This window comes from Danaus plexippus, assembly GCF_018135715.1.
Source record: "Danaus plexippus chromosome 3 unlocalized genomic scaffold, MEX_DaPlex mxdp_25, whole genome shotgun sequence".
In the NCBI taxonomy this organism is placed as follows: domain Eukaryota; kingdom Metazoa; phylum Arthropoda; class Insecta; order Lepidoptera; family Nymphalidae; genus Danaus; species Danaus plexippus.
The window spans coordinates 4279883-4303818 of NW_026869844.1; the positions used below are offsets into that span (position 1 = coordinate 4279883).

At 37.8% G+C, this 23936-nt stretch overlaps 1 protein-coding gene across 2 annotated transcripts; it reads right to left on the reverse strand.

Moving 5' to 3' along the window:
* Positions 1-1087: 1087 nt before the first annotated feature.
* Positions 1088-22238, reverse strand: LOC133318702 (ichor-like). Of its 2 annotated transcripts, none has more exons than XM_061526803.1 (3): positions 22053-22238; positions 21224-21333; positions 1088-4374 (listed from the first exon to the last, which is right to left on the reverse strand). In XM_061526803.1, exon 3 carries the CDS (start codon positions 4299-4301, stop codon positions 2919-2921), a length of 1383 nt encoding a protein of 460 aa, XP_061382787.1. In that variant the 5' UTR covers positions 4302-4374; positions 21224-21333; positions 22053-22238; the 3' UTR covers positions 1088-2918. The 2 variants fall into 2 exon arrangements, with proteins under 2 accessions (XP_061382787.1, XP_061382788.1); XM_061526804.1 differs by lacking the exon at positions 22053-22238 and adding an exon at positions 21401-22016.
* Positions 22239-23936: the final 1698 nt, after the last annotated feature.

Consider the following 23936-nt stretch of genomic DNA (forward strand, 5'->3'; position numbering starts at 1 on the left):
AAAATAGAAAAACATTTACGAAAATAGTATTACGAAAATTACGAAAATATTGTTCCTATGAAATAACTGGAATACCTTTTGTATTTGTTTATCCTTATAGTAATTTATATCAGAAATAGTACTTTATATCTGTGAGGAGATCGTTCGATATTAATTAACATGAAGGTTTTATTCATTAAAAATAACCAAATCAAATCAAATCAGTATTTGACACTCCTTTAATATTTCGATGTCATATTTTTTTTCAGTTTCTCATTAATCTACGCCAGGCACTAACTCCATCCTTTGTGAAATGCTAAGTTAAAGTATTTTTTATGAACGTGATTAGATTATATTATATGAGAGGCAGTTGTCTTAGTCTCGTATATAATGTATGTTTATGAAGTAGCCGTCAGTCCGCGTGGCTCGGTGAAATCAAACAGTTAAAAGTGGGTTGGTGAAAGAATCTCGCCGCTCGTAGCGTCCGCAGAATACTCCGCGACTCCTATCAATATTATTCGTTTATTATGTATTCAATATATGTAAAGTATAGAGTGCATATTGAGTGTTTTGTTTTAAACTACTTATTAAATAGTTATGAAATGATTGCCTTTAATAACTCCTAATGGAGCTCGGTACGCGAATGGTAACTTCTGTGTTAATAAACGAACAAAGGCTTTCGTTAATGATTTCATATGTAGCTATTAAAAATCATGTTTCTGGTAACAATAAGGTTCTTTACAATTCTCATAATATCTAAATCGGAGTATACTTTTTCCTCTATCGTTACAGCGTGTTACTGGATGTGTGTGTGTCTGTGTAACCTGCACCTTGCGAATAGTCGATGTGTCGTGTGTACATTATGGCTATTTTCACATCCGACTTTCTTCCGACGAGACGAGGACGGTGTGAACCGAAGATCTTTCACTTTGGTTCGCACCTTTGTTTGCGCGATGTCTAATGTGACCCACTTAGCTTGCACTTTTTAAACATTTCAACAGATCTCTGTGAGGGAACAGGATTTTTGTTATTTGTACATGCGTTATGTGATCATGAAGTCTGTTAGTTATTTCGGGTGTTTAAAATAAAATCGTCGACTTTATCGTTAACAAAAAAAAATCTCCGTTTATTTTACATTAATTTACAATTTACTTAAAATGAAAAACCTCTCGAAAATATAACATTTCTTACGTAAATACGTCACTATCACTAAAAGTAAAGGTCATTACACTATCAATAAATTCAATGAGCACATTTTGAAGTAACACAACGAATTTCACCCGCCGTTTGTTGAATTCATTGGATAGTGTATCGATCTGATGTAATGGACAGAGGGATTTACAATACAATTACATTTACCAATAAATACTTACAAGCTAGGTGTCCTAAAACTAAAAAGGTACTTTATTAAGGTCCACAAATGTCGTAGGAAACGCTGCGTATGAAACACGAAACATAGAACATGCGGATAAGGCTCGGGAGGGTCTGGTTAAACGTTTAGTATATTATAATATCCAAATCTATTTATTATTTATTCGGCGTTTCACAAACGCGCGTCCATCCCACCGGAGCGGTCGTGTTCTCTAGGACCGTCATTTGCAGACTTTGGACGATTTCATTACCATAGAATTAGTAGAACGGGAATTAACGGGAATGTATGAAGGATTCCATCCACTTCGCACTATACTCGACTCACACCGTTGTCATGGATACTTTGTACGGATTGTTTTAGAACGAAAATTATTAAAAATGAGATGAAAGTTGCCGACGCTTTTTAAAAACTGTATATTATTTTTTTAAACGGAATATTCCGTGAGAAGTCTTAACCGAAGGCACGTGACGCTGTTAATCCTTTACTCGATGTTATATTCGTATATATATTATGTTTTTGTTATCAATCATTTGGAATTAAATAACGTGTGCCCTAAATGTTTGTTGTGTAACACCGGATCGTCGTTATTAGAGCATCGGGCCAGGTTTTTCTTCGTCCGCTTCCCGGATGCGATGAGTTCCGATCGCGTGCGCACTGAAGGATTCTTACTTACATATTAGGGTTCCATAGAACTTTCAGTACTTCACAATTAATATGAATAATAAGTCATTTTGATTTGAATAAACGATTCGTTAACGAACGTCTTAACAACAATGAGCGCGTTTAAATTCGTATAATTTGTTACATGGATTTTATTATTGTCATGTTAGTAACGAATGATATTTGTGACGTTCCATCTTACTGTACGTTACGAGTAAGAATGTTTGTGATGAGATGAGAACGAATCAATTTAAATACAATAATAAAACGCGTATGTTAGCCTCCTTCGCTTTGTCTTTCTTTAAATAATACAATACTTAATAATATACATTGTAAAGCTAAATAATATCTTCATTACGTTGACTATAAATAGGTAATCGGAGTAAGCATTCACATACACGAGATATAATATAAAATAAATAAGGATGAAAGTCGCGAGACGAGACATAGTTCTGATATTCGCACGTCACGTTGTGCTTCGTCCGCTGAATATCGACTTCAGTTTGTCATCGAGACGAGCTACATACATACATATGTACATACACTAGGTTAATGTAAGCTAAGGGATTCTCCCACTGAACTTAGTGAATGGAATGAATCGGGTCCCAATTAGTACAATAGAATATAAACAATATGCCTTACGTAATAAATCTGAAGACTTAAAACTAGTTAACATTGCACTTGTCCTTAGGAGGAGTGTTATTCTACAGGGATAAAAAAAATATGTAAACATTGTTCTTAACTACGTTAGAAGACAACGCTGCTTACGAAGAGTCATGTACAACAAGAGCCTACACTCGTGTGTATCTCCATTCCAGAGAGGCAGCCACACAGGTGAGTTCGTCCACACAACACTCACGCACACAACTACAGCTATAGAAATGCTTTATTTTGAGCCGGCGGTGTCCTAGTCCCGCCCAATCCTCTTGTGGATCTGCTGATGTTTTATCAGATGCGCCTTCTGACGGAAAGCCTTTGCGCATACGTCGCATCTGAAGGGCTTCTCCCCGGTGTGAGTCCGGAGATGAACCTTTATGTTGGACTTGTTCAAAAACCCTCTATTACAGATCCCACAGCGATGCACCGGTTTCTCTTTCCCTAGCAAGCCGCTCAGTTCCGCAGATGTTGCCGATGCGAAGGCTAACGAACTTCCATGCAGACTTCCTCCGTTGTTTACTTGTTTTGCTTTTGCTCGACTACGTTTACTTTTACTGGATGGAGTAACCGTAGTCGTGTGGGCGTGTGAATAGCCGAGTAATCTTTCTGGACTACAGAGTCCATCCAGTTTTAGCCCGAGAGCATAATGGGGTGCATATCTGCCATTGAGCAATCCTCCAACACCGTCTGTGGTTGAAACGGCGTTCCCTGGTGGCGACGACGTTGATATTACGTCCATGCCACAACTCGTCGAACTTGGAGCCTCTTGTTTAACAGGGGGACCATTTTGCAATCTGTTTTGCAATAAAGGCATGTAGCCATGAGATAATAGCGACTGGAGAGTAGATCCAGCCTGTCCTAAATTCTTTTGAAGAAATTCTTCTCTCTTCGAGAACTCTTGGCTGGGCTTGCATGGAAAGTCTATACTGGACTGGTGACTCGATTGTGATGGTGGCGGAGAACCGAAACCGAATTCCGATAGGTCTTGTTGAACTATTTTGTCCCCATGTTGACTACAAGCGCCCGCTATCCATGCATCTATGTCCATCCAGCTATCTCTAGAATCATTTCTGTCAGGATCCTCCGGCTGAGACTGAACAGTCGTATCAGCGATCGCGGAGCCAATGATGGCTGCTAAGTCCTCTATTGAACTGATGTCGTACATGTCTTGTTTATGTCCATCATCAAATATTTTCGCAGGCGGGGAACAAGATTGAGCACAGGAGTCCGCTACACCGGGCGCCGACGACTCTGCAAACGGTTTGGTATCCGGGGCGTCCAGAGGGAAAGGTTTGACATCCTCGAGATCCGGAGGCTCGGATTCAGCGGCACACGTAGACGAGGAGACCACATCCTGATCGGCACCGTAACCGCTCTGCGTGGGATAGTTGTTGTTTTCTTCTGGAAGACGTTGTGCTATAGCATGGAAATGATGACCGGAGATGCCGTTGATGGAGAGGTGGCCGGTATATCCGGTGAAGGGCGGGAGAGGTTTGAGTTCGGCCAGTGGTGGAGGGGCGAGGAGAGAGTCGAGGAGCTCGTGGCAGGGCGGAGGGGAGGCGTCCTTGGGGTCCAGCCAGCAGCCGCCCAGCAGCAGCTCGTCGCCGCCGCCGGCCACACCGGCGCACTTCATGCCGCGCCTCACCGCCACACCCGAGAGAGACACCCCACCGCCATACTTGGAAGCCGCCACCCTGCCGCGTTGTCTGCGAACATACACACACACACACGTCAAACATTTTGTAATTTATATTTAGGTTAGTCGAATACGAAATCGAGATATCGCCGCTAAATAATAATCGTTTCCACTTTGCCGGCGCGCGTCGCTTCGCTTCACTAGGCATCGGTGTTGCCGCGATACTAGCTACTTACTATTTTTATTTCAGTATAACGAGAGTCCGATTTGTGTTATTCTTTTGCAACATTTTACTATTATTGTATTTTGACATAAATAATTATTGAAAGTTGTCATGAGAGCGGCGCCTCGGTCGGACGAGGTATTTAACGTTTGATCTAGGAAATCTGGAACGTATTATTTGAATTCCGAAGTTTCTAATAATATGTGCTCGGGTAATGATCACATTAAGTCGGAAGCTGGCGATGGTCGGACGGATAGCTTCATGATGTACCTCTCGCTACACGTAGTACACGGAGGTACAATTAACAGAGTCGGTCGAGTTATCTGACCGTGTTCTTCGTAACAACATGAAACTCTGTTTCTCTTTAATCGTTACTTATTTTAAAGGGTGTTTTGGTTTCCCAATCTTCTTGGTTATTTCATGAATAACCAGAGAACAGTTTTCAAATACGCAACAATTCAAGAAATAATTGATTAGAATGTTTTACGTAACGTTGCCGAAAGCTTTTAAAAAATACATATCGATTGTTAAAAATGCACCTTTGTTCAGCGACGTCTGTGACAGAACGCTGGCCGTAGAACAACACGCACCTTGTTGCCAAACCGATACAGACACGCAATAAATTGCAATAACGAAGTAAAAAATCAAGTCGGTTATTATAAAGATTTGTCTCGCTACTGAAGCGGCCTTGGGGAGGTTTTCGCAAAACATTAGGTTCTGATTGCGCGGGTCGTTGGCCCGTGGCGGTGTTGGCGCAACTTAAAAATACACTTCATAGATATTGCGATCGGAACGTGACTCTCGTTCCAGAAATAAATACAGTTCTAATGTCATGTGGCAATGAAAAAATATCGACGGTGAGGAGAAAAAATACTCCAACAATATTGAACCAGTTCGTGAAATAGATGACTGAGAAGCCTGACGACGTTTATGAAAACTTTGGATTGGATCGTTGGTTTGTGAAATAAAAAGAACGGCGATCGTGAAACTGGTCAGCACTTATTATATTTTATTTAATAGATGGTACACATGTACATTTACCTGATGAAATAATCATAACGTAAAACCGAAAAAATTTAAACAGGTAACGATATTTTATTTAACTTGAATGAATTCTCACATAACTATAATAAGGAGACCATCTCGTTTTAGAGGCGGCGGGTATTATCTGTGAAGTGTCTATTTTTCCCGAATTTATGCGAAAGTGTTCATCCCATTATCCGCTCTGATGAGTCGCGAGTGAAAGTTTTCCTAGAGTCTGTACTATCTGAGACGTACTAAGATCACTTCTCAAGTATTGGAATTATACGATGGCCAAGGTGCGGTTCCAACGGTCAAATCATAGGCTGAATACCGCTGGATCTAGCCGGAGGTTAATTAACTAGCTCTATTGTTGTTAAGTATTTTTTAAATACTTTTGTTTGTATTACAATGTGCCGCCTCGTTAGTCGGCTAGACGTCTAACTTAATTTATTCATGGGCGGGACAGCGCGAGACCCCGTTGAAGTCTTTTCTTGATCTCATTGTAATCACTGTCATTCTGCGACACAATTCCGACTGAGTCAAATTTTGTGTTTTACCGTATGTACTCGAGTCAATGACGTTTCATTTAAAGAATGTTCCAAATTATTTTGGTGTGATTCTGTAGATTTCGAGTTTAGGCTCTACTTTTAAACGGAAAAAGTGTTCCGAAAAAGACTAGACTCTAGTCGGCCGAAGCTCGCTCGTCCACTACGAGCTGCTGTTATCTGAACATCTCCCAGCCTTGAGGTAGGTTGAAGTCTAAGGAGGAATCGGCGATCGTAGTGAATCAGCGGCGTGAAAATCGAAAACTCCGCGTCTCTCGGACGAGAAGCGACCTTATCGCTGTAGGTCAAGGTTGCTTTTCGTGCAGCCGAGCCGCTCGCCGCCGACCTATCGCTGCGAGCTGGTCTTTACGCCACTGACACACTTCCGTATCTACCGTTAGCTGGCCCCGTTTCACCCCTCTCTTTCACTCTCGTTTGTTCCTCGTTCGTTCGATCTTCCGTCCCGCTCCCGCCGACGACTGTGGGTTGGCCCCAAAATTTTATTCGTGATAGGATTTTTTTAAAAATCCGTTGGCTCTACCGGTCATTGGGTCACGTGGCGGTGGCGATGAGTATATTATATGTATATAGTATATTACATATATTTATGTATGTGTATAAGCTAGCCATGAGAGCATGTCTTATTAATAACAGAATGTTTGTCCGAGCCGTGGACGCGGTTCATGTTGTAATCAATGTATTTTTGTATCGCAGTGAGATAACCCAACAGAGGAGGACATTTAATGATTGTTGGTACTTTTTACTCACTATGTAAAATAACATATATTCGAGTATTAAAAGTTTTGTTTGTGATTAAATTTTAAGCCTAGTATGAAATATATAGATCAGGAAGAGGGCAAATTTAACAAAACGGTTTTTGGCCACTTTTGTGTTTGTTATTTCATGTTTATTTTGGAACACAGTTTTTGATCAGTTTTCAGTCTACAACAACCAAGTTAATACGAAAAAATTTATTTCCCAAAATGAAGAGCTCTCAAATTTAAACAAGAATGTCATTAATTTATCTAAATTTGCTAGTATGATATGACCATTTAAAATATCAGCAGTGGTTCCGAAGTTAATCAAAGTATCGGCAAAGCAGTAGATAATAATAACTAAACTAAAAAGAGATCTATATTATTAAATGACATTTACTTCCGAAAAACATAACAACTGATTCATTATAATGAACCTTTTTCTAATTTTAATTTTTATTCAACATTTTGCTTAGACAACCAAAATCTATACTCTATCAAAACACCGATATATTAATTTATAAAAATGGAATTAAAACTAATTATACAAAAAGACTGCCATACCTATAATCTATATTCCTAGCTAATAAGTTTATAGCTGAGACACTAGAAATACGAAAAAATGTCCACTTCACTTCAAGTACACTGCACCGACAACTTCACTTCACGACAACTTCAAATAAAATGACCGAAAATGAAACTATTTTTGCATTAGGAGCAATCCCGGAAGAAAAAACAATGCGGTACCAATAAAAAGACAAATACAATCCATTCTCACCCCTAAGCCTTCTCTGACAGGGTATATATTATTTAAGTCGGTCTCACTGATCCTAATTGCCTAATAAAAATTACCGTGCTTTACCGTTACGGGTCTAAAGTTAAATATTTTAATTTGGCTACCTAGTTTTTATTGTACAGGACCAATAACGGTTCCTCTGTACTTTGAAGTTTGGCGACAAACACTCCGGAACTTTGAAAATTCCCGACAGAGAAAAAGAAAATATTATGTTCGAAATCTTTAGTATATTGTAAGTAATAAATTTTGATATGAAATCGTTTGCATTTTTTTATATTATGGAACCCATTAATAAACATGTAATCTATACGTGTTTAATCTATACGTTGTAGACAGAAAGACATGGAGTTAGCAAATGGTTGCATAAATAGATCGACGCACCCCGGCGAGGACAAAGAAAGTAGAAAAAACGGAAAACAATAAGTCAGAAACAATCAATAAGAGAGAATCCACGAAAAGCCAGCAACAGTATCGACTAATATTCTATGTGAAACCCTTTATTTGCATAAACATCTCAAAACAATAGCTCCGAGTCGGAATGATCCTAATTGTTTAAAACGGATCCGTCCCCGTCCCGTTACTGACGGCCTTCGTACGTGATCGACCGTTAAAACAACGTTTGACATCTCACGTGACGGGTTCCTCCATCGATACCAAACACTTCTTGGAAAAGAATACAGTCAAAAAACTATTCGGTATGATGCGAACCAGTTGGTCCACTCGTATGTTGAATTGCATCCGTAATGAGACATGCTAATTACGGGGCACGTTCTTCAAGGACGACTCTGACAGAAGTAACGGACACAGAATAAACATTCGTGGATAGTAACGAATAACGGAGACTAGATGGTAAGATTATTAACTGCTTTGAATGTAATAATTGATGAGTTGAAGTGTATCCGCTTCACAATCCATAGGCTTAGTACGTAATCAGCAGTTATTGTGAAAACGATGGCTCTGCTATCTCTGTATCTGTTACCTACATCACAACTGATTAGTTATTAAAACAGTTCAGAGTTAAATTAATTGTTTGAGTTTAAGACGTTTTTGTTTTCAGAAAATGTAAACTTTGACAGTAAACATATTTCAATAAGTTTGGATAACAACAAAACACATTCACTAAACATTATCTAAACAAAGTCCAAACAAATCATTTCAATATATCTAAAGTCCAAAAAGCGACGAATCCCGTGGTACGTCAAGGTCGGGTCAACGACCGTCCCGTTATCCCGGGCTATCCCGGCCATCGACCGCCACAGTCTTTTTGTATATTTCGGTATAAGTTTTTTGTTCCGTCCGTCGGTTCCTTTGCCGTGTGTAACTTCTAAACCGCTCCTAGCCAGACCTTATATTCACCAGTCCTCATCATATAATTATAGCTTATTTCTTCACAGTTGTACTCAGTCCTATAACTGTGTTTATATTTTCAATATTCTGTATCTCGTAGCATTATTAACATTCCTAATGATATTTTTCTTCGTAAAAGCCTTACTAATGACATATTGTAGTGTCAGTACAGCCTGCTCGGGCGATATGTCAATGTGTTTGTCTCTTTAGTATATAAGGTAGCAATTACAACGTCCGAACTTATTCCTCACTCACTCTTTATATTTTATTATAATATTTAACGGATGTATTTAAACTTTTTATTTTAAAGAGAATTTCAAGGAAACAAATTAATCTAAGTATAGTAATCATCTTGCGATTTGCTTCATCTATATTGTTAAGGCCACTTCGGCTTCTGAATTTTGTTCATTTTTCCATACCGTTAATATATTTGTTACCTCGGTGTCGACGTATGAGCGTTACTTTGCAGTTATTTCCAAACAGTCCTTCAGCGAATTTCAAATACAACAAATCTCTGTGACATTGGAAATGTAGCGACACTTTTACTTGCACTACAAATAGAAAAGTGTTAACTATTTCTATCGCTCTTATTGCTTCGACATAGAGACTATATTTCTCTGTGACATAGAGTCGATCAACTTTATGACAACTTTTACATTTCGCTCTCCGCCTCTGATACAATTTGCTGTAATGTTTTCTTAGCGTTTTTAATCAAGAACTCTGAACAATAGTATCTTGAGCCAGTATTAAACTAATATTATTGAACTATATACACGAGATTCAGTCAAAGTAGTTCAGGGGTAAGTTCTAAAATTTTATTCATTGCAAAATCATATTGAATCATTCGACGTAAAGGACCAAAACTAGCTACTCTTATATCATATGTAAAACTTAAATGTTTATATAATTCTATTATGAATACTAATCAAATTCTACCTATGATGTGGATGTCGAAATTTTTTAAGTGTGTGTTATTTTAATTTCGATAAAAATTTACTTTAAGTGGCTAGAAGTCCGGAGAACACAGAGGTTACTTTTGGTCCTATAAAACTTGTAAACGATACAGGACGGTTAACTTTACTGACGAGAACTGTAAACAACATTTAAGTACACAATTTTAACAATAGGGTACAAAAAATATAACAGTTAAACTTTTAAAAGAGTCGCAATAAAACAATACTATCGTTACTTTAGATACAAACGTCAATTTCAAAATGTGTAACACAATTATATCGGCCGGTGAGATAACGATCTGTTCCCTGACGATGTAACTGTGAGTGTCGAAGTGTTGAAGACGAGCTCCGAGATGACTCAGATCGCAGAGACGATAGGAACTCACGAATTATCACAAAGCAATTAACCTACAAACATCTCGACAAATGTCTTCGATTCTCTGATCGTAAATATAATTCCTTTCAGATTATTCACCGTACATGTCTTATATATTTAGCTGTTGAATAATTAACAATGATTTAAGTCTTATTTTATTCTCTAATCAGTTAAACTTTGTCGTTGATGAAGCTTTTTATTAATGATGACATATCAAATTAGTTCTCATGAAGAAGTATTTCCTCTGAGCACTACTGACAGAAATACCTAACGTATTTCTCAGTCGTTACGTCTCAATTCTTCCAAATACATCTACAGATTCCGATTACTCTGTTAACATTTACTATTATTTTTAGTTTTCTTCAGGAAGACGTATAATATTTTGCACATACTTTGCACTGTCCATCAAGAGCCATCATGTACATAGGCGTTTATTAACATGGGCAGTCACATAACGACGTCATTATGTCAGTTTATTAATACAACGATACATTTAATATTTAAAATGCTCCAGTAACTTATCTCGAGACATCAATCGATCATTCTCTATCAATTATCAAATCAATACAATCGTCTTAATCATTGATACCAGTTTTATTGAGATGTTTGTGTCTAATTACTTCTGTGCTAAGTGAAGATTTTTTTTTACTCTGAACCTACTTTCGTTGTCTAATAGATCTTAATTGACTTGATTTAAATATTTAATGTTGTGCCTAATAGACTCTATTTGTTTTTAATTTAGGCCAATAATTTAAAACTATTTTTTCTAGTAAATTTGATGGTCGTATTGTGTTTTTTATAAAGTATTATTTGTCTTATAAATATACATGTGCTTACCAATTCGAGTAATATCTATGCCACATCATTTTGTCTATTCTAATATTAGACTAAGTGTATGGGTGGTATCTGTCATCTATTTCTAGGCCACCTCCGTCCGGGCTGGCTAAGAGGCGGCTACTTTATTGGCTGCATTACTTACAGAATGGAGAAAGGTTGATAATACCTTTGTTAGCTGATAGTCAAAATCTTGTAATTGAATAAGGCGAGGTATTTACTGCGTGATAGCTTTAATACCCTCGCACCTTACTGAGATAAATGATAATTAGGATCAACTTTGTCTTAGACCTATTGCAAGAATCTTTTAAATCTGAACGTAAGTTACCGGTTCTCACGAATTAAATGTTAGCTTCCTCTTAAATAGCTACTACTTGTAATATTTTAAGATTTTTTAATCCTCACCAGTCACCACGCCTTAGTTAACAGCTGTTAAAAGATAAAGATGACTGTGAGAACAAAGCCGGACTTCCAAAATAAAAGGCAATCACTAACGGTGCCGCCGCGAAATGTGATCTCCGTACAATCAACCGTTACAAGTACGAGTACTAACTACTACCTCAATCAAAGAACCTGCTAACAGAGCTACTTAGTTAGCCAATGACTCTGTGACAAAACTTCTAATTGATTATTTGATACTACTAGTTTCGGTATCTGTGAGCGACCGGTCAAGGTGCGATCGATTTGAGGCAAATGTGATTTGTTGAATTCCTACTTGTTTTTGTTTACGTATGTCGACCCCTGTATCAGCGCGTATCACCTTTCCGTTTCAAGGACCCTTGTAAAGGTGCTCTCTTTTAATACGTATAATTTCCGATATTCCATATTTAATTAACATATCTATAATTACGAATGTCAAAACATTGCTATATCAATGTTACCGTCAATGTGTTAGTTGCTAACCTTTCTGCTAACATTTGAAACGTAAACAATATTCTGTCCTATAGAACAGTTCGATTATTATAATGAACACAGAATTGTCTTACTTTTATAAATATTTCCTTCCATCGTTTTATTACTGCTGAGACCCCTTCGACGATCGACAATATTTGAACCCTACAAAGGCTCTCCGGCTCTTTTAAAAATTTATTATTGAGGTTAATATATAACAATTTGCATACCCGCGGGTCACGGCGATCAGCTGACCGGCAGGTGATTCCGCGTGACATGTAATAGTGTTTGACAACCAATACATTACAATAAAAACATTAATTAAAATACTTTAATGTTTCAGCCGACTTTTATATTTTATAAAATTGATCTAAAAAGTATATTAGTTTTAAATGTGTGCGTGTTCATAAACAACGGAAGATTGTTTTATTTGTAGTAAATATTATTTGATAAGACCTCATATAAAAGATCCAGACTAAAACGTGTCTTTATAATTAGGTGTCGAGATAAAAATTGCAAGTTTAAAACAAAGCGGTAACGGACAGTTCGAGTCGTTTATCGGAGAGCTCTAACAGTGTACGAAGTATACACTATTATAAAATAAGACATATTACGGTTTAAGGTTAGACTTTATCGTAAATGACAAATAAAGAGCAACACTAGGGGTGACAAAACTGGAAATCAAATTTCTCTTAAATAGGGTTTTCAACAGAATTCAAAACGAGTGTAACAGAGCTTCATTATTCTTCATATTCTTGCTTAGTTAAATATGTAAGTGGATAGAAATAATACAACTATTTGACTGACTTTATAACAATTCATGGACGAAAAGACGAACATAAAGTTGTAGGTTTAATAATGACATGGAAGCAACGAGTCCTCGTAAAGAATATAGAGGGACGAAGGGACGCAATGCAGTGAAATGTATACCTTAATAAACGCCGTTAGTTGTATTAATTATCATCAATAAGAGGTTAAGTAACTGAATAATCGTATTTTGAATACGTTTGTGATTCCGCCGTCGCCTTAGTGTTAGTAATATATATCGCTCTTATTAACTGAATCATTAGCTGTGCCTGTGTACTCATAAGAACTGTGTTTGAAGTCGATTAACCAGGAGTTTTGGTGTTAACTGACTGAGTACAACTGTCTGACGGAAATCAGATACAGTTAAGTTTCCGATCGATCGATTCTAAGCGATCGATCATTGATATTATAATATAAATCTTAATAGATTCTGATTCATAGACTTGATTGATAAAGTGAGCCATTTGTACAGAGATTTCTTAGTTAAAAAAAAAACTTATATTTTCTTGCAAGAAAACACTGAATGTTATTGTTAATATATTAAAAGGTTGTTTTGAAAAACGTGTTCTCAAGACGTAACAAGGAGGTTCCATACGAGCCACCTGTCACGAAGCGCGCCATCGTCGCCGCACCCAAATATACGTGAAAAATTGACAAAACTTTAGAAAACATTCCAACACAACAGATGTTGATTAAAAACTGAAAAATTATTTTAATATATCACCTGTAAGAAAGTTAACATATTATAAAGTGATGATCAGTTTTCGTAACTGAATACTCCAACCTTTGACCGCCAGTTTCCTAACAATGACGGACTCACTAACGCTAGACGTGTCGCGGACTGTGACACAACCTTCACAATAGGACATGTCACAATAAAAGTCCATTCCATTTTCATCCAAATTCAATTAATACATTCGCATTTCTCCTAAACACACTTTGTACTCTAAACAGAACCGTTCCGCATAAGTGTTATTGTATACAAAAGATTTGCGAAGCTCTGATATTCTTCGTAGCTATGAAAGTTTAATTTGTATTTTATATTATTCAATAATTTCTGTTCCTCGAGAACCTTCAAAAACGCATTGACCTCACGAGTTGTAATATCTATGGCGTGTCCTGCCGAATGGAACAGGTTTGACTCCCGCGTAACGGGACCCTGACCTCAATACATTTTTTGGAACCAGATGGACTCTATCTTTACAATCGAGATTTTGATGTATTTAGTATTTTGATAGAAATTTTCACCATGTATATTGATTGTAAAAAATGTAACGTAAGTTGACACTGTTTGGGAATTTAAGAAAAAATATCAAGCATATTTTTTGCGCTAAATTCGTTATTATATCTTCTTGGGTTTCGGTGACCAACAGTTATTTAGGTCGTCTCGTCGCAGCATCCTGCTCGATGGATGTTTAACGTGGAACATAATATTGAATTATCGAATTTTTAGTAACAAGTTCATTAACATTTTATTTCACAACATTTTACAACAAGTAGGCTACGAAATTACTTTAAAAAGTTATATTGCTCTTTATTTAATATAATGTTCAGCGTAAATAAAACGAACACGTGACACTATAAGAGCAAATAGCTATAGGACGCATTTATTTATTAAATTTCAACAAATTTTCCTCCTAAGTGTTACTTTATTATCTGAACCATAATCCGTTTCATTGTCTTTGGTGAAACATCTTCATAGAAGTGGAACAATTTAATAAGCTCCAATAATTTGCTGTTTCAAGTAAAAATCCACTGGGTCACATTCACAAAGCACCATTTTAATGTTCGGCCGTCACGTAGCTCGTTCTTGACTTTGAAAGGAGGTTTCGCGGCCACGAGAGGGAGGGAGACGGAGGGAGGGAGCCGGGGAGAAGGGAGGGAGGCTCTCAAAAAGTGAAACGCCAACCAGCCATGGAACCGTGATTTGCGATACTTTATAGTGGTAAACGGGCCCTCATTATGAATAGCTGCCTAATTCAAAACTCGACAGAGATCTCCAACAGTGGTGCTGTGGGTGATTTCACTGTACATTTAGATAAAGGATGGAAGGTTATTGACGTCTACAATACTGTTAAAACGCTCGCATCATTATCACAATGAGTATAAAACAGTCGACGGCCGCTTTACAGTTAGTGACGTGTACGAGAGGGTTCACGGCTGGCCGCCGCCGGCTCCGACCAACGTGGGTACTCACTGACTGACCGAGGCGAGGAACCAACGACCACTAGCACAGCACCTCACGAATATATATATTGGACCTGCGACATGTGCCGTAGGGTTTCCAGGAGATCAAAATATTATGACATGCTGTTTTAGCGTAACTTAGCCTAACTTCTATAGAAAGTATTTCTTGTTGTTATGAACGTATATGAAAATAAAATGACGGTCGTATTTTAAGTAGACTTAGATAGTTCAATACAGTCAGAGCGAGCTCTAAACTGACTTCTATAATGTATACATGTTATGAGACGCGTTCGAGCGCTAGTGACGTAGGAACAAGGACGCGAGCCACGTGCTGCACCATATACGATAGCAGAGAAAAAACATTGCTCGTGAATAAGTTCACATTAATACAGATCTAACTTAAGGTAACATAGAGAGGCATTCTTACCTAGTGGTGAACAAGAAGAAGTTAGGTTTATATGCTGATTACATACATTGAAAGTACTACACTTTGAAATGAATAGTGGACTTTTATGCAGAAATAACAATTGTTACCGTTCTGTTGTATACAACAATTAATTGAAGTAAACCTAGTAGAACAGAAACTGGTCGCAGTCGGACGCCCTCGGACACCGTTACACCGGACAAGGACCTCTGTGACGACATTAAGGGTATCTCCACACTGGATTATATCATTGAAATGTCTGATTAATGTGACTATAGAAATACACAGCCTCCGACTGGCTACTGTTCGTTACAAACATATGGAAGCATATAAGAGTGGGCGTTAATAATATGCTTTGTGTACTATACTTCTGTGATTCCTGAGCGATGTTACACTATATATACAATCTTCATGTAAGCGTAGTTAGGTAGTACGTCAGCAGTCGCACATGATACGAGACAATTCATAAATAAAGATCGTTACGTAAAGGTTTGACGACGATAGCCAACTGACGGAATGAAACGAAGTGAAAGTCAGCGAATGATTCACGACGTATCGATGTGTTGTGGATCATTTATGATATATGAAACATGTTTAATTAATAATTATCATAAATTATAATTAATAATCTCATCAGTTTGAGCTTGCAGGTGTCCTAAAGAAGATTCCTCGTGAGACTCGCTCTCAATGAAATGTGGGTCAAGTTTATTGACAAATCAGGACGTTGCCCGCCTCCATCCCGCTCGCACGTAGAGCGTCCTTAGTATCTGGCCGGGAATCCTCACGGAACACGGACGAGTCGTGGCGGATTTCGTGACCGTAATGTTAATACGATAGAGAAACGATATGTCCTTCAGAATTTTTCAAAGCACTTCCTCATCCAACATTATTAATCCTATTATTAGATAGACAAACTGTAAGAGAACGAAAGGTAAATAAACTTATATGTGCAGATGTGATTGACCGATCAAGAAAATCGCCGAGGAGCCTTGACTCTGACTTACGTAAGAGTTGTGGCAAACGCGACACAACGCGACACGACACGACGCGACACACAACGACACGACACGACACGGCTCAAGACTACCCTGGATATATTATAAACCAGTAAAGAATAAATTGTTTAAACTGCTGAGGAATTATACAGAATAGAACTTAATTTAGAGAGGAGTAATTATTGAAAAAAATCATTCAAGTCAGTGCGTAACCCGTCATTACGAGCCAGGTTGAAAAAAATTACCCTTACTCTGTTTGAAAGGGTGTCTGTTTACCCCGGATACCGGATATCGTTTTAATACCGGATGTCTACACGTGTTTAGATCTCAATGGGTTAATGGGACATTTCTACACTTCATAGAGCGGCTCACATCAATAAGGACCCGAGTTAACCTTTACATATATATATTCTATAGAGTACACTCAATTAACATAAGTTAAGCTCGCTGCCTAAATTACCTCAGATTATAAAAATATAGTAATTTGTGAATTACAAGATTTAGAAGAAAACTATGAGACGACGATCGCAGTGTACCTAGATTTATCAAACCAAATGTAACCCCGCGGCGTCCCGTAGTAAAGGACAATGACCTCATTATTTTAATAAACATTTATTATTACTATTTGGCACAGTCATTCATCTCGAGAGGTTTTTGTCGTGACAAATGTTTTGACAAATCGAAGCAAACACGTCTCAACAGGTGATTAATTTGGGGCTGAGAGAATTTATTGATTTTTGAATGAAGCGACAGACGTTTTGGATTAATATTGATAATAATAAATACATTTACAATTCAGAATCATTATGTTGAAAGATTCATCTTATAAAGGATGAAGATAAACATTACGTTTATGGAACTATTTCCTTAAACAGTATTTATACGCGACAAGCAACATGACAACAGAGTCTGTTGGGTTCCCACGGGAGCACATGTTCTTTTTTATACCAAGTTTGAATACAAATATTGACTGATTGAAGGGTTCGCGGGCATCTGTCGGCTCCTCTAACTGGTGAAAGCCTCACGCGATGAGAAAGCAGGCCTATATTTTGGGTAACATGTGTTCCGAGGACCTTATTGTTGTAACATGTGCTACTGTAAGCTACTATTGACAGTTCGATCGACAAGTGGAGCCTCTTTAGATGTGATTCAAATCAGTGTATGAATGAGTTCAACGCGTGCAAGTCAACTCAGGCCGGAGCATGCCTGGCTTGTAGAGAGAATACTGTGACCAAATAAAAAATAATCGCAGGCTATTTAATCGTAAAAATTATGTTAAATTATTTTTAGATTAGAAACATTAGTTCCGGTCCTTTATTGAAAAGCCGAACTGTCTTTTTAGTGTGTTCCCAGTGGGTAGACTATTTTACTTATCCTTTAAATAAGTCACAATTGTTTTACTTAATACATATATGGGTTTCAATACTTCTTCTTCGTAACATTCTTGCAAAATTTAATGATTCTAGACCAACGTGATATGTCTCTCAGGTCTTGAGTCGCCGCTGGATTCGAAATATGCAAAATTAACTAGTGTTTGATTAGGAAGAATTCTTAATTTTGTCACTGCTCCTCGGCGTAGTAGATTTAATAATTCATTACTATATAAGACTTAATGCTTTCACTGATTCCTGAGAGACTATCACGACGAACTTACAACGAAAAGTCCCTATCAAAGTTACATTTTTCCTTTTACTTGTATAACATCCACGTTATTTGTTTAATATTTCATTAACTCAATAACTTATTAGATTACTTCTTCTTAACAGAAACTAATATTATTTAACTTCTTATTAGTTTTATAATACACACTCGGTTTTTTATTAATCACAGACCAACTTTCACATTTGTAACATAGAATGGAGTGGAGAGGTAAGATATTCGCGGTGGTGTTAACGCGAGGTAGTTCACAAATTACTACATGATGTAAGTAAGGTGATGTCTCTAGTATAGTACTAGTTGTTTACACCGAGCCGAGTTTTCCTTTAGCTCGGTGTAGGTCTATAGACCGTCTGGGCGGATCTGGCGCTTTCTCCGGCCTCACTTGACACCGTACTCCACAACACACGGCGATCGAATATAGCTCGAATCACAATCATATAGAGTTCCATATCGACTGGACCTCGTACCGATCAGGAATTTAATATTCGTCAGTTTTCAGTGCAAAACTAATGTTAGTATACACGATGATGTGACGAATGTGGAAGGAAATGAAGGCTCTAGGACGTGTTACATACGTCAATGACGTCATGATCAGACATTATATAGCGTTAGTATATAGTTGAGGACGGAGACGTTTGGAAAGTTGAGAGATGATATCACATAGAGGATGTTTATCCCGGGAAACGTACAGTCATTAAGAAAGGTGTGGCCGAAGGAAAGCTAATTAATACATCTCCACGTATGTCTTTTGAACGTCTGGAATTCCGTGTCCTTTTATACACTTGCTGTACGGTTGGCAGACATATCATGAATAGGTTTTTTTGCTTCCTAAATTAAATAAAGTGATCATATTAATATTACGTATAATTCCGCAATAACATGAAACGTAAATGAAAACTACATTTATGAATGACGAGCGAGTCAAGGGGAAAGGTTAGTGTTGTCAGCTGATCGCTTTCACCGGCGGCCAATGGCCGTCTGTTTGCGAATGCGCATTGCGTGCCGGCACGTGTCCATGCGACTAGGCTCTACACATACAGGGCTGCGATTTCTGTTTGATTCAGACGTGTTCAGGTACTACGAGTAACACAACGGCCTTTAGAGGTCACTGGAAATATAGAAGAGCCAATACTAATTGTTTTAACCTCACGAGATGTGAATCATATTTTCAACAAATGCCTCTGTAACTTTGTTTGGGAATACCGTCTCTAGGATCCTTGTTACTCAATGGTTCCTTACGCAAGAGTTTTCTTTGTCAATGTACTAATGTGCATAGCACTCAGACTCAGCCTCGAAATGCTAGAAAGATGTTAATACTGTGTATTGCTTACTAAAATATATTTCTTTTAATACATAAATAAGAAAATGGCGTTCTATAATGATCAAATCAACGGGGTGAAAAATTTTGAACTTCCATTGACAATTTAGTACATTTATCATAAAATACCAAACGTCATGTCGCTATGCATCGAAATGCAATTCAAAATTGCGATCTGATTGTAAAAAAACAATTGCACGAGTAGTGAAAACTGTTCACGCACTTGACAACGTATGGTCATTGCCGCATCTGCGAGTGAAAGTTGCCACGATGTGTGTCACCGAGACCTAGCCACTGGGTCTAGTCTAGGCATCGTTTATATTACTAGGTTTCTTTGCGGCTCGATTCACTACAAGTACCGTTTCGCGTTTTGATTTATGACAGCAATACTTACAATGTTTTGATATTTTGTCAAACATTTTATATTGAATTAATGTTTAGTAATGTTTGAAATTCATAGTTTTATAAAAGAGATGACATAGAATTCTTTCACTGTATCTGATTAACGGACATTAAATCATTTTATTTGGTCAGTGCTACTGATCGGACAACTCATTATAAATTCTATATGAAACACTATTAAAAATGAAATGTAAGTAGTGCATGGCAACACAAAAATCCGTAAATTAAACATATAATTATGTGAGTGCAAAACGGAGATCTGAGTTCTGTTTTATATTAATTAAATTATCATAAGCCGTTGGAACGAGCGACGATTAATGGCGAGCCACATCTCTCGCGTCTAATGTCGGTCAAATTGAAAGATGACATGGAAATTTTATAAATTCTCCATCAAGTAAACAAATACAAAGTTATTTGAAATATATTCTTATGACTTCGCAATTCTAAGTCAACAGTCTCCCACCTCGAGCAAGTTAGAGCTCGAGCTAGACTGAATGTTTAGTTTGGTGGTGTTTAGTAGCTGTGAAGTAATTATCTGAAACCAATACAGCCTTCCGCGTCGCGCCCACGGTTGCTGACTCATCAGAGGCTGTCAAGGATGCGTGTGTCACTTGACCTCTATAGGAATGTTATCAGTTTGTATTTCGTAACTTTGACAAATCATTTAGGATGATTGTCATCCGATCGCTTAATTTTGTTTAGAGTAGTATGTTTAATGATTATTGAATATTTTTTTTGCATAATAACAACGTCCTGCCTTACCTCACTCGGTTACGTTAATAGTGTGTATTTATTGATTCGGGTATATAAAACGGTTCGTTATCGAAATTTATTCTAACCTTCTATCATTTTTATTGTCTCTTTTAGTTTTGTTTTATTGCTTCAAAACGATTCCTCCGTTAAACTGAAACCTTTTCCTAATCATCTTAACCGTAGTTATTATCAAAGCCAAACTTTCCTATCAGCGACTCGGACCTCTGTGTCTTGATTGTGAGCTGACTGAACATATCTTCGGCGTCAATTCTTCGTAATTTTGCGATAAGATTCCGTCTTTATTCGCATGTTATCTAATTAATTCGACTAATCAGTCAGGTTCTATAATAGTTGTGCATTATTCCGCGGGGTCAGTGAACTGTGTACAATAAAACCTAAGTCAACCACCGTAACATCGTGTATCCTAAATAAAGCGTTCAGGGTCGTTTATCGAACGGTAAATGGTCAAATACCTTAATCTGTGTGACGTCACTGGCTCCTTTTTTAGTTCTGAAGATGATCGCACAAGTCGAGAATATGAGCAAGATGTCTCAGAAATTTACGGTTAAAATTTAGGGCGGATATCTGTTAGCTTACTGTTTAGAGGGTAAATCTGTCATAAAGAACTCACCTGAAATAATGATACAATATGGCCGGCAGTCGAATGTGTGTCACATCCAAAACAACATTATACACTGTGTCCGCTAAGTTAGTGTCACTGTCTCAGTCCGGCGAAGGATACTAGAAAATAAGACGTTGATGTAGTTAGTAGGTACACCCGCTATATACATACATACAGCCTACTTACCTATACGATATGGGTTGGAAAAGACTTTCCAGGGAAGTATCAGAGTTATTATGACAGGATATAAATGTTGTATCTCGGGTTAAATGGAGTGTCTACGTGTAATACTCATATTGTAATAAAGACGATTAAAATTATTATAAAAAATATACATATTGTAAATTTAAAATAAAGATACCGAAAAAAATTATATGCAAGAAGAGTTATAAAAATTTTGAGAAATATTACTTTTGACGAATTTAATAAATATTACAAAAAATATAAATAATGAAATATATTTGGTGTCACAACGGAACGTGCGTCGCCGTTAAAACTGTAAAAAAACCTGTCAAGCGACCTTCGGTAATCAGCCGAAAAACAGGCGGCGGCTTACGAGAAAACTGTTATTACTATTATAATACAGTTCCCGGGAGACATCTCGGAGGAGCATGCGGTTAGAAGAAGAGTCGGAGAGGAGAATGAAAGAGATATGCGATTGGCAAAAATAAAAGAGATACAATAAATTTTCTCTATTTACAGGGAGAGGAAGAGAAAATACAAAACGAAGATATAAATAAAAATAAAAAGAACTGTCCCGTTCCACTGTCACACACACTTCACTTTATTAATGCCAATAACATTTCCCGTAATTCGGTAAGTAACATCCTGAACGTACACTTGTACAGCTCGGTCCTAGTGAGTCTCTCAGTGAACGAGTGAGTCCCTCAGTGAACGAGTGAGTCTCTCGGGTACTGAGTGATCCGCACGTCTCGTCGTTTGGTCCACGGTCCACACTGAACGCTCCACAACACTCGGGACGGGCGCGCGCGCCTCGTGTCTCCGACTCACTGCGCGCGCGCACCCTACTTACTCCCACCAGAATACTACCACCAGAAACCACGGGCCGACCAAGCCGCGGCCCGCTCTCGTGGCACCCGCACTGCGAGTCTTAAATGATGTCCGCTAATAGACGTTTACCCTACAACACGATTCAAATTTATTGAAATTTAATTAGTCGTTATCCTTTTCCTGTAATTTTATTGATTATTTTATAATTAGTATCCTAGAAAATGTTTCTATCAACGACTTTAAAATCATGATACTTGTCGTGTCGTCATTAACAAAACGATAATAATTTGTACGTCTCTTACAAGCTCGCCGAGCGGCGCATTTCTTCTGGAGTTGACCAGCCCTGGCGTACTATCTCCGATGCGTACACGCACACACACACGAGCGAGCAGGCCTACAGACCTACAAACGAGCCTCTCACCCAATAGAAGGCCTGTGCCTTAGACGATAGAATACATTTTCCATCTGAGACGCTCCTCGGTATTTTGGTGAGCGAGTTGGTAAGTGGGACACGATTTTCTTTATGGAGCCACGAGAGGCCCTGGCGAGGTCCTCTGTTATCATAACACGATTAATTGGTTGGAGAAGCACCTCCGACACCATCGCCTCGACGGCCGTTGCGATATATACGATATGTCGGTAGCTCGGGGACTCTTCCGATCACACAATCGAGTTCACTTAAATGTTTACTATATCCTTAATAACTGGCTCTAACCGTCTAATTATACGACTTTTGCAAATCTAACTTCCAGCTAACTCGCTCACTCACTGACTCTATCTGATCCTCGATACCGTCGCAACTGAATAATGCCATTAACAAACAAATAATTCAGTACCCCGTGTGTTGTTCTTGTTTATAAATGCTGTTCTAGTTCCAAAACAAGTTCAATATAATAAAATAATCACAATTCCATTATCAAGAGTTACCACCTGTAACTCCTAACACTACTGCTCCAACACGTCAACAGACAACTCCACGCCTGGGTCAAGCGACAAGGGTCCTTATGCTGCAGGGTTAGAGGTGGTGATGGCTTGCTGGCGTACTCCGCCTGATAACAATGTTCAATACATAGTTAACGACTGAAATGTGCGCATAAATTGAAGTCTCTGTACCGTTCGTTATTAAAGTGTTAAGGAGACCTAACAACACTTATTACACTATTCGTATATACCTGTCTTATTTTACAATAATTTTATCTTTAAACAAGTATCATGTTCGTCTTTAGCCTCCGTCAGCCCCGATCCCAATCAAGCTCATCTTATTACACTAAAAAATGAGTCCGTTGTCACATCTCGCTGTTTGCTCTTAAATTTATATTCTATGTCACCTTAGAAAAGTTGCATGATAATTACTAATATTGTTAATAGTTATTATTTACTCATCTCAGACCATACCGGACCAGACTAGACTGAACCAGTCTCGGTTATTGGAGACTCCGTCAGTCCAACAGTCTGACGCGTACTCACCGACCATCAAAATATTACCGTAAAAGCGACAGTTACGGCCTCATTATTTTTCTTTTTGTGCCAAATGTTGAGAAAGTTATTTTTTAGTAGTACGTATTTATTTTTTCGTGATTCGTTTAAATGCATTTGTATTATAATTAATTATAACACAAATCTTAAGGGTTAATGATTGCGACTCGTATGAAGCGTGTTGTTAAATAACTATATTTTATTAGTTCCCCAATTATATAATTACTATTAATAC